Source organism: Notolepis coatsorum, assembly GCF_963971535.1.
Source record: "Notolepis coatsorum genome assembly, chromosome: 13".
Taxonomy (NCBI): domain Eukaryota; kingdom Metazoa; phylum Chordata; class Actinopteri; order Aulopiformes; family Paralepididae; genus Notolepis; species Notolepis coatsorum.
In genome coordinates, this window is record NC_140177.1 from 28,414,243 (window position 1) to 28,427,007 (window position 12,765).

A 12,765-nucleotide genomic window follows, 5' to 3' on the forward strand; every position below is an offset into this window, starting at 1 on the left:
GATATGGAAAAAAATCATATCGCGATAACGATATGATAATTTTATTTTATTTCTCGATATCGATAATTATCGAATTGTTATAAGTATAAAAAGATTTTTAATTTTTTTTTTAACAACAGATGTATGTTTATTTTGCAGCAATTCTTTGTCATTGCCGCCATCTTTAGTGTTACATCCCCTCAGGCTGCAGCTGGTTTAAAAGCTAAAGTAAACCGGCTTCTCTGCTGGCTGTGGCTCCAGAGGAGTTGAACAGTTCTGGCTCTGCTAGTTTATTTTCGATCTTTTGGCGCTTTTTTGGTGGACAAACCACCGCACATGTGCACTGTGACTCGTGACTGGAGTCTAGTTCTGCTAGCACACATAGCCTACTGTGTACAGACGGTTTCAAAATGTATTTTAAATTAGAAAGCAAACAAAATAAATGGACAAGAGAAAAAGAAATCTGAATTTGGTCAAGCAAAGCCATTACTTTAAGTTGCAGGCAAGAAAGACAAGTCTGTCCACTGTCTCTGGTTTTAAAACTGCCCTGTTGCAGGTATAAATAAAAAAAAAAACGATTTTTCGATTTTTTTTTAATTTCGATATTCGATATCGATTATTAAAATATATCGCGATATTTATCGTTATCGTTATATCGCCCAGCCCTAGATTACGCTATCGGCCATTTTTAGCCTCTTTTTAACTAAACATGCGTCAGCCCCAGTCGCCTCCATCTTTTCCCCCCTCAGACGTGGAGTGATCATAGCTGAGGGTATACGCTCATTATACCATGGTTGTGAACCAATCAGTTTGCTTGATTTGAGCTACTCGTTTTATAACTATGATCACTACACACCGTCCGTAGTCCTGCTTCAGTGTTCTGCTGGCTAACGCTTCTTTCTCCCTGCTTCTTTCAGCAACCCCTGAACCTGGTGAAGACCCCAAAGTGACGAGAGCTAAGTTCTTCATCCGAGACGAGTTCCTCGTAAGTAACTTGCCGTCGACTTGTGTATTGCGTAGATCGGGGGCCTGTACAAAAAAGAGTTGGATTGCTGATCTGAGACCAGATTGGATCATAACTAATGTGGTGTATATGGCCCATGTGACCCAAACACTGGTCCTGGACCAGTATTCCTACTCGTAGAAATGTGATGCGTATGGGCCCAGGGCGTCCCAAGCTTTTTCGGAAGGTGACTCCATATTGAGGTCAGAAAATATTCCTGCAATGTTTATGGATAACACCAGGATCATTTTACCTCTGGCTCCTCTCAGCCTCAGATTCCACCAGTCTAAACTGGCATGGTGACTTTTTATTGTTGTTCATGTTTTTATTTTCATTTTTCAGTTCTTTGTCATTTTCTTTTTACAACTTTTTCTTTTTTCATTACACTTTGGTCGCCAAGGACGCCTTAACTCGTCATTCCCCGCCATGCTAATTCTGCCAATGACGCCGTAACACGTCATTGAGATCAATATTTCAAAAATCTGTGATCGCAATCATATTTCTCCCCCGGAGACTTGAGATCTACTGTTGATCCCCTCTCAACTCTCCAACGGTTCAAGAGCGCCATCTGGTGGCGGATCGGCGGATCGCCCAAACCGGAAACCGGAAACGGAAACTGGTGCTCATCCAAATTCGGTCCGATCACTCGCTATAGGTCCCGGGACTCGAGCGCGACACAATGGATAGCGATCCGTTACCAATAACTCGATAAACAACATGATTTGGACGTATATACTATTATACAACCTGGAGATGGATCGCATATTTCAACATCCCATAATAGGAATATTTTTGCTCATCGCCCAACGGCCCGAGGAGACTGGGGTAAGTTTCAGCGTTTTTTTTTACCGTGTTCGATACAAACTGCTCTAATGATCATATCACCCACACTAGATGAATCATCTAACGTTGGCCACGGAATTATAAACGACCCCCCCCCATCCGGTCAACACGTCCATTTGAAATGTGTTATCTCGCGCCGATCGCTATCAAACTGTATTTGATCATCAATATAATGCATTTAGGGCTATAAATCACGTTCTGCAAAATGCTGCAGAAAACGATAAAAACATATTTATACTTTAGACCGTATTTTAGTATGAATATGTGAATGAAAAAGTATAACGTTCCCACATCCTAAACGATAGATAATTGACGTTGAATGGGCCATAGTAATGTCAATTTAGCAATACAATTTAAAAAGTTATAGCCCTGCAAAGAAGGGGAACTTCTCCATAGACAAATAGAGCTGGCAGAGGATGGTATAATGATGTACATAAGCCTGGCAAAGAAAGTGTTAAACAGTTCACAAGACAAACGCCTGCATCATCTTGGTTATGTTATTTTTTTTTTTTATATATATATACTTTTCCCCTTTTGCAGTTCAACAAACATTACACAGGACATACATTTGAAATAATATAACAAACATTTTAAATCATATTTTGGCCTCTCCCGTTTTAACCCTAGGTAATCCTCTATCCTCCATTCAAAACATGAATGTTACCTACTAGTACTAAAAGTATTTCCCAAGGCCGACCCCTCCCACATGTTCCCCCTGGCAAATTTGCCGGTCTCATCTACTCCTCCCCCCCCCAGCCCCTGCATCTCTATACTACTACTATATACAAGCTCGGAATTGCTGAAACAGAATTTTTTATTTGAAGCTAGTCATTTACTTGGTCATCAGTTAGATCTAGGTCCTTAACATAGTCCATGAAGGGTCTCTATATTTTCTCAAATTGTTGTTGTTTAGCTTTTAATGTATAAGATATTCTTTCTAGGGAGCTCCAGTAGCTCACCGCGTACCTCGAACGCTATTTCGGCGTCGGGGACAACCGTGCGCATCACGGATCTGGGGTAGCGAGTTTGACTCCCGGACAAGCCGTACTTTCTCAGTGTCTTTCCCCCCATCTATACCCCCATTCAACCTGTTTCTGTCGGTCATACTTGACCAGAAAAAGCGATAAACGCGAAAAGAACCAGCTGACTGGTCAAAGTTTAAAAAAAAAAGATATTCTTTCTAATGGAAGACTTGACAACATCTGTCTTAACCAGTATGTAGTGCTTGGTCTATGCACTCTTTTCCAGAACATTGCAATACACTTTTTGGCGTTGCACATACTGAGGTCTTTAATGCCTGCTCGTATTTATTATAGTTATGCTTTTCTGGGTATAACCCTAGAAGAAAGAATTTTGGTTCCATTTATTTTGAAATAATTTTATGATGACTCTTACCTCTTCCCAAAATGCTTCAATCTTTCTACATTGCCAGATGCAATGGAACAATGTTCCTCTCGTATCCATACATTTTGTGCATATGTCAGGTATGTTTAGGTTATATCTGTTTAAATCCACCGGTGTCACATATGTCCGCATAACCCATTTATACTGAATTAGTTTGAGACGTACATTTATAGAGTTAGTGTGTGCCTCTGCACATGCCACTTCCCATTCCTCTTCCGACAATTCAAGTTGTAAGTCTTCCCTCCAGGCATTTAATTTATACTTTGAACTTTCTGGTGAGTGATCTACCAGTAGGTTGTAGAATTCCGATATGATTTTTCTCACGCTGTTCCTTAACATCCTTTTTTCCATCTGTGAGCGTGTTGGTCTATCTAGTTTGCCCTCTTGGCTGACTCTTACAAAGTTTCTAATTTGGAGGTATTTAAAGAAATGATTACCGTTAAGGTCAAATTTTGTTCTCAGCTCCTCAAACATACCTCCTTTCTAGGTACAGACCTCCTTTCTAGGTACAGACCTCCTTTCTTGAATTTTTTATTTGAATTTGAATTTATTCACACACACACACACACACGATACGATACAATACAATAAATATCATCATCATGGTATCATCATCATCGGAATTGTGTAGTGTGCCAGGTCTCCCAAGAAGCTATTTAAAGCTTTTGGAGGGAGCCTGATCACAAACGGAGGCGAACAAAACATATAACATGGATAGGCTTACATACCTACCTACTTACATACATACAACATAAATACAGACAAATAATATTCCCAAGTATGGTTACTATTTATAGATATGATTTATTTTGGGGGCGGCTACGTGGTGTAGTGGGCAAGGCGCTCGCCACGAATGCAGAGACGCTGGGCTCGCCTGTTTGCTCCACATTGCTTTCAGTTTAGCTGGTCGTTCATACTAATACACATTGGCCGTATTAGGGGGTGGGAAACTGATGGGTGGGGATCGGGCGTTGTGGACAGCGACTCCTACAGGTCGGTTGGTGCGCCTGCGCAGTAGAATCAGGAAGTGTCGGGGGCAGCGTGAGCCTCCCACGCGTTACTCCTCGCCACTGAGAGATCGAGCTGCGCAGGTGGAAAGATGCGACTGCTGTTACCTCAAGTACCGGAGGGGACTTGTGCTATGTATGACTTAGTCCACATTGCAGCCGGCTTGTGGGAGGCAAGAAACAGCGTTCGTGACAGGGGAGGGTTGAATTGGATGATACGAAATTGGGATGGGAGAAAATATAGAAAATGGGAGAAAAAGTGGATAAAAAAAAAGATATGATTTATTTTGAGCAAATCCTTTCAGTTCTAGATACATACCTCATTTCTAGGTGCATAGCTCCACAAAACAACCACTCAAATTGTAGCCAACCCCTGTGCACACACAGTGGCGTCAAAATGGCATTAAATAGGAGCCAACATCAAGGTTTTTGCATCCAAATGTTTCCCCAAGTCTCGACTACAACCCTGTGAAATCGGATTATACTTTCTGTTCTGGACTTTTGAGTTTTTAACCACCTATTAGGAATTCAATGCGGCCAAAACGGTGCGCGCGTTCTCTCTGTTATTTACAATCCTCTCAGAGGCTCAAAAGGCCGTTTTCCATGATCAATTATAATGGATTATAGCCGGTCAAGTGATTACAGGAAGTTGCTGTAACAAAATAATTATTTATATATATACACACTGTATATATTTTTGGTGACGGCAGAAAAATGCTTGACCTCCCTACTCTAGGCATCTGCCTGCATTCTCCACTGATTCGCCTACATTCTCGCACACACACACACACACACACACACACACACACACACACACACACACACACACACACACACACACACACACACATACAATGGAAAGGGAGAGAGGAGTGGAGAAGCCCTGACTCAGCTGTGTTTGGGTGTGAGTCCACCGCTAATCCACATGGCTTCTTACGAAGACTGAAGTCATGTCGAAGCGATCCGTGATCATCGAGGGAAACGTTTAAAAGACGACCCAGTAGGCTGTAACTCAAAAGTCAGTCGAATCCGGCAAGTTGAGCAAGAGACATACGACTTCACTCTCGTAAAATCTCACATCATCTCCGTTATATTCTCCTAACTCCCAACAAAAACAACTTCTCACTCGATGGGCGTAATAATCCCATTGTTACAAAAGTGGGAAATTTGATTTCAAACCTTTATTTAAACTCAAAGTCACATTGAGTGTACATACAGAAATAAGCACAAAAATAACATAAAATCACACAGCATATAAAATCATAACAATAAGACAACAAGGCGAGACAACTGTAAGGATAACAAATCAATTCAATTCAATTCAGTCTAGTTAAACCTCAAGTCTCAGAGCAGAGAAAAACAAAGGAAATACAATCTCAATGTTTGCCTGCATTTGGCAGTCAGGTACTAGGTGTCACAAACTGCCTTTTCTAAACAAATGTTTTTACTATTTACTTAGAGATACTATAACTGTTAGCTGTTACAGTAAATATGTTCTTAAACATTCAAACTGATCATTTGGAGAGAAAAAAAAACATTTCATTCATTTTCTCGCAGTCTGACTTCCAGACACGAGTCTCTTACCGCTGGGCCCGGTCACATAATGTTTGGTGAATGCGCTCCTAGTATATCCCGCTGTCTGAAGCGGATGCGTTTGGCCCCAGACATGAATACACTTAACAACCCAATAGTAATTGATGCAATAGTGGTGTGATGAACCATATGGGTTGTGTGTGTGAGGTCTGGTTCTGACGCCTGCTCTGTCTCCCCCCTCCCCCCAGCGGATCAGCACTGCGAGCGGGGACGGCAGACACTACTGCTACCCCCACTTCACCTGCGCCGTGGACACGGAGAACATCCGGCGGGTGTTTAACGACTGCCGGGACATCATCCAGAGAATGCACCTGCGGCAGTACGAACTCTTGTGATGGAGACGACGACCAACTCCTCTCCGTCAGCCTTCTGTGTTTTCTCCACCCTTCTGCATCCTCGACCCCCTCCCCCGCCCCAAAAAAACAACAACAACAAATCCCCCCCCCCCCTCGAACCCCCACCCTGTCGAGGGCTACGAAGTACTACTGAAGTGTGTCAAATCCTCTTCCTCTTGCTTAAGTTAGATTTTTTAGTCTTTATTTTTTTTATTGGAATTTCTTTTGGAGACCGATTCACCCCCCCCCCCCTCCCCCACATTTCACCGATGTAGAAGGAAGGTCGGGGAACAGTTATCGCGTAACACTTTTTATTAATTTTTTCCTTCTTTTTTTTTCATCCTTCCTTTTTGAATGCCTTGATGTTTTTTGTCATTCCACTAAGCCTTGGGCTACCTCCTTACCCTCCTCCTCCCCCCTCCTCTTCTTTTTTTGGACGTTGGCTTTGTGTCATTGGACCTGTACTGGCGGGTGGACATGTAAGCCACACCCACAGGACCTCAGTGTAGAGGCGTGAGAGTCTGCGTGCGTGTCTGTGCGAGAGAGGGAGAGCGTGCATGTCCGAGAGAGGGAGAGCGTGTCTGTGCGAGAGAGGGAGAGCGTGCATGTCCGAGAGAGGGAGAGCGTGTCTGTGCGAGAGAGGGAGAGCGTGTCTGTGTGAGTGAGAGAGGGAGAGCGTGTCTGTGTGAGAGAGGGAGAGCGTGTCTGTGTGTGAGAGAGAGGGAGAGCGTGTCTGTGTGAGTGAGAGAGGGAGAGCGTGTCTGTGTGAGAGAGGGAGAGCGTGTCTGTGTGTGAGAGAGAGGGAGAGTGTGTGTGTGAGAGGGAAAGGGAGAGCGTGTGTGAGAGGGAGAGGGAGAGCGTGTCTGTGTGTGAGAGAGAGGGAGAGCGTGTCTGTGTGAGAGAGGGAGAGCGTGTCTGTGTGAGAGAGGGAGAGCGTGTCTGTGTGTGAGAGAGGGAGAGCATGTCTGTGTGTGAGAGAGGGAGAGCATGTCTGTGTGAGAAAGAGGGAGAGTGTGTGTGAGAGAGAGGGAGAGCGTGTCTCTGAGAGAGGGAGAGCGTGTCTGTGAGAGAGGGAGAGCGTGTCTGTGTGTGAGAGAGGGAGAGCGTGGGAGGGCTCATGGTGTGTGTGTGTTTTGAGTTTGTATGTCACCTGCCAGTCAAAGCTGGCATCACAACCTAATCTTGCTCTCCCCCCCCGCCATGCCCTCTCCATTACAATGGCTCCTCCGCCTCTCCTCTCGACCTAGACGACGGCTCGATGGCGAATGAAGGGAGGGGAGAGGAGGAGGAGGAGGAGGAGGAGGGGGGGTGAAGAGATAATGCACTTTGCATCAGGTTCCTTAATAACTTTTTTGGAGGAAGAATACACACAATGTAGCATCACAATATTTATTACTGTCACACAACGTTATAGCGCGTCGAGCTGCAGGTGGACCGCGCATGTGTGTGTGTGGGGGGGTGTGTGTGTAGGGGGGAGGGGCCCTCTGACCCGGCCTCCCTCGCCCCTCCTCCCCCCGCCCTCGACAGTGTGGCCTAGAGACACACATAATACACACACACATATGGAGGGGAGGGGAGGGGGGGTAAGTGAGAGAAAGAAAGAACGAACGAACAGCTGAAGGAACGATTGGAATGAAGGAAAAGGAGCGGTCTCTCTGCACCTTGGCTCTGCCTCTCTGCACCTTGGCTCCGCCTCTCGGCTTATAGCAGGTCCCTGAAGGAGAAGCCGCCGTTACAGACTCAGACCTGTTGTTCTTTTCACACAAAACCATCCTTTTTAGCTTAAGAGATCTTCTGGAGGGGCGAGGAACTGGGTGCGGGAGAGAGAGAGAGAGAGAGAGAGAGAATTCTTTTTTGTTTTTTTTGTTAACTTGTACACTGTGCAAGGTCGATTTATCCTGTACAGACTGTAAAATGTAATATTATTTTGTACAACTTTATTGAAAGAAAAACAAATCTACTTGTAGATCTTTGTGCCTTGATTATGGCTGTACTTGTAAATGAGCTCAGATGTAAGTATGTTTTTGACTGCGCTGTACAGCTTGATGTCAACCTCTTATCTGCAGCGAGGAGACTGCGAGGTCGGGGACTTTCTCTGTAGAGTTTAGTTTTTCTGGTTTATAAAAAAAAGAAAGAAAAAAGGAAATGCTGTTTAGTAAAATTTTTTAAAAATAAATAAAACTAGGGGGGGGAAATCCTAAAAACCTGTATACATTATGCAAATTAACCACTTACCTGCGGTGAAGACCAGATGTTGCAGCGCCATGCCTTTTTTTTTTGTTTTCTTTTGTTTCGTTTTTCCTCCTTTTTTCATTTTATTCTTTTTTTTTTTTTTTTGGAATTTCACAGCTTTAAAACGAACATTGGAAATCCATTGAAAGTGTCCAAAATTGCAACCTGGTGTTGTTTTTAATAGGAACCAACCTTTTTTTTTTTTCGATATGAAGTACGTCTGAGACCTGTACATGTGTGTGCCTGTGCGCATGTGTGCGCATGTGTACATAAAACAAGACTCACAGACGCATTGTGTGTGTGTGTGTGTGTGTGCGTGCGTATGAGAGTCGAGTGTATGTTGTGCGTGTTAAATCTTTTATAAATGTATGTACATGTAAATTTATAGGTCTATATAAATATATATGTACAATTATACATGTTTAATTATGTGTGTGCCTAGGTGTACATACCTAATGTATGTATACGGTAAATATGTATACATACACACATAGGAAAGCATGTCTAGAATGAAGATGAGTAAATGAGAGCGTGCAATATTAGTAAAATTCTTTGGTCCTTTGGAGCCATTACCGATGGCACAGGCACTATGAATGTGTGAGCAGCACCCAACAAGACAAGCTCTTCTCCCTGTACAAACAGCATCAGCCTTCTCTTCTAGAGTACACGTCTGTCCCCAAGAGAGAGAGAGAGAGAGCGAAGTGACTGGAGGTGTGAACCCCTTGTTTGGCCTGGGAGGATGATTTAAAAATGACATTTTTATTTTCTTTAAATAAAGAGGCACATTAGAGGACCTTGCTTTATTTCCACCCTGGTGTCCACTTGGTGTGTTTGTGGCCGTTGCTTCTCCCTGCTGCCTCGCCCCACGCGGTGAGCCCATGTCTCTGCTTTCGTAGACGTTGTCAACTGACAGGGGCCCCAGATACTACTACTACTACTACCACCACCTTGGTGAAATGACAGTGTGGTAAACGTGATGGTACTCTTTTTATTTTTTTAAGTTAAAGGTGCTATGGAAAATGTTTGGCCACTAGATGTCACACTAGAGCACCAGTGTGTCATTTATCCAATCTGGTGCATTCAACATGGGGAAATGGGAAGTAGGGAGGGGGCGTGATTACATATGCACCCCGCATTTCTCGGAGACGCTCTCTGATTGGCCACTGACGCATTTGCCCAATCCGTGACGAGCTGTGTCTTTGCCCATTTCCTCGTCAAACAGCCTGCAAACTACCTGGCGTTCTATCGCCATGCTCTAAGACGAACTCTAACCTTAACCAACTTCGAAAGAGTGCCTAAGCTTAACCGTCGAAAGAACTTGCCGTCACGCTCTAAGACAAACTCTAACCTTAACCAACTTTGAAGAGTGCCTAAGCTTAACCAGTGTAGAAACAGGCGTCGGCCAGAGAGCGTCTCCGAGAAATGCGGTGTGCATATGTAATCACGCAGGGAGGGGATGTTGTTTGTACGCAACATGGACCCGCCAAACCTTTTTTAACACTGTCGTTGCCGTCCGAGAACGAGTATATACGTGTTTCGAAAAAGAGCGTTGTGGACCAGAGCCACGAGTATATACGTGACGAGTTGTTATTGTTTTATTCCATATTTATAACGCTTCTTAGGTACCCGATCCACTACCAGCATCTTTTCACATATTTGATTTTCGAAACATGCAGTACCGGCCACACCCGCTTAGGGGCGCCATCGCTCCACTGCAGTATCATTATGTGATTTAAAAAAAATGCAAACTACAGTTCTGTGGGCGGATCATAGTTCCTTGATCCCAGCCGAACATCCTCCATCTTGGATCAGTTTGGCGAGCGTTATTTTCAGCGTGGAATAATGGGATTTATGAGTAGCCAATGTGCATATCGATCTACCAGAATCCGATGACTGGTGAGGAAATGCTGCCGGCGATCACATGGCCTCACGGTAGGATAATATTACCCCAAATTACAGCTGGATTGGACATTGTTTTATAACGTAACGTGATCGGTCAATGAAAATGCTATATTGAACGCACACTGTATTCGTAATCAATAATAGTAATCGGCGTTCCCCGCCGCCCCCATTTCATCCATAGATGCTCTGTAATAGTCCGGATGCTACGCAGTTTGTTTTATTTCATTCGTATATATACAGCAGAAATGGCGTTTGATATAACGGCGCCAACGTTTAGCCTATTATCTAGCTCCCGGGAAAAAAGACCAGACGAAAAGTGCGATAAACCTTATATTCACACCGCTATAAAATGACAACCAACCGATGGATTTTTATTTTCTTTAAGCCATTATGAAGGCACGGTTTATGCACTCAAGTGACAATGAGAATGGACAGATAGCAATACTATAAATGATATATAAAGCTCTTAGAAAGTACATCGGTTTGTTTACTATCTGCTGTCCTCTGAGGCTTAAATCGCCGGGCCCCCGCCGGTCGTCATAGTGTTAAATGATAAATCCATTAATCAATCTTTTTTTGGGGGGTGGTGGTGGTGGTAATACTTTTATTCTGTACCTCTTCAAAAGCTCTGTGGGTGTATTTTTTATGATTATTCTACATACAAATGTTATCTATAGCACCTTTAACTTGTATGTTTTTCAATGAGCTAGTCTTTTTATTATTTATATATTTTTTTACATTTATATCAAATGTGTGTTCATTGACACAGCTGCAATCGTGGATTTGAATTGACTGTCATTGTTCAGGAAGAGCGGTTTCAGGAAGGAACTCTCGCCATAAAGATAAAACCACTTATTGCAACAGATGGTTAATATAGTTACTGTACATGGCGGTATAGGCTCCGCTATCGGCAAGCTCTCGGCACAAATCCATGCAAGAGCGGAACAGATTTCGCTGGGAGCATAAATAAAGAAAAAAGACCAGGATAGCACTCCAATTGGACTTTTTAATATATTGCCACATGGATGTTTCAGGCAAGATGCCCTTCTACAGCGTGTGTTCTGGCAATGTAACAATCAAAAGACACAGGTGGGGTTAATTATAGATTCCCCCCAACCAGGCACAGCAGGGGGAGCCGCAACCATTCCAGCCAGTGTTTCATGATTATTATTATTTATTATTTATTTATTATTATATTAAAACAACATTATATTCACTTAACCCTTTCACTACCACACTACAGACGGTTAACCTTTCACTACCACACTACAGACGGTTAAGTGTTAACCTTCTGTGGTGTGGTTGCGAAAAGGTTAACCTTCTGTAGTGTGGTAGTGAAAGGGTTAAAACAACACATTATATTCACTTATTAAAATAAAAAAACAAGCAAATGAAATGTCATTCATCCCATTGGGAATGAGGTACCAAGCAAGTGTATCCAATACGCCTCCCTTTGGAGACCAGATTGTGTCTGTTGCTGCCTCTCATCTTCACTGTCTCAGTGCCCACGTGACAATTCACTCAAGCTGTGGTTATGACTAAGTGCCACCAATGATTTATCATCACGATTATTAATAGAATGCTTGTGTTTAGTTCACAGATCCTGTTTTTTTTTTTAACTCATTTTGTTTTCCTAACATAATACAAATGACACGGGCAAAGGATGAGGCCCACTCACTTTCTGTCTCCGATCCCTGGTGGTCATTTCCGTTGTCATAATTATATGTACTGTTATTCTATGATCAAAGGGTACTCATTTTGCCCATCCATCAGTCTGGTGTTGACATCAAGGTTAGGGGCGGAATCACATGTTACACTAAATATGTGTAATTCATATCATGTTTGGAAGACTACGAGAGTTAAAAACCAGGATCTGTCAACACACGTGTTCTAATCATGATAAATCATCGGTGGCACTTTGATAAACAACCACAGCTTGAGTGAACAACATTATTACATGGACACTGAGACCGAGTGAAGACAGAGGCAATAACAGCAACACTTTCTTGGTACCTCGTTCCCAATGTGATGAATAAGGAGATTTAATTAGCTTGTTTTGTTTTTATTATGTTTTAGTAACCTACGTGTCGATGTAACAACCAAAAGACACAGGTGGGGTTAATTATAGGTGCCCCCTAACCACTACAAGTACCTCCCTGTATAATTAACCCCACCTGTGTCTTTTGGCTGTTAACCCTTTCACTGCAACAATACACAAGGTTCACTGCCACACGACAAAGTGTTAACCCTTTCACAACCACACTACAGAAGGTTAACCCTTTCACTACCACACTAGTAGTGATAGTGAAAGGTTAACCTTCTGTAGTGTGGTAGTGAAAGGGTTAAATAGACAGAATACACCATGAGTGGCGTCTTGCCCGAAACGTCCGTATGGCAATATATTAAAAAAGTGGAAGCAGTGCCGTCCTGGTCTCTTTTTTATGATTAATTACATTATTACGTTCAA

The 12,765-nt window shown here is 43.0% G+C and overlaps 1 protein-coding gene across 2 annotated transcripts in view; it reads left to right on the forward strand.

Annotated features, from left to right (window-relative positions):
- The window catches only part of gnal2 (guanine nucleotide binding protein (G protein), alpha activating activity polypeptide, olfactory type 2), an 86,196-nt gene extending 77,003 nt beyond the window's left edge, over nt 1–9,193 (forward strand). For both annotated transcript variants that reach the window (XM_084327994.1, XM_084327995.1), the window contains exons 11-12: nt 897–964; nt 6,018–9,193. In XM_084327994.1, the coding sequence (XP_084184120.1) occupies nt 897–964; nt 6,018–6,164 (215 nt within the window). In that variant the 3' untranslated portion in view covers nt 6,165–9,193. The remainder of the gene's footprint in view (nt 1–896; nt 965–6,017) is intronic.
- Nucleotides 9,194–12,765: the final 3,572 nt, after the last annotated feature.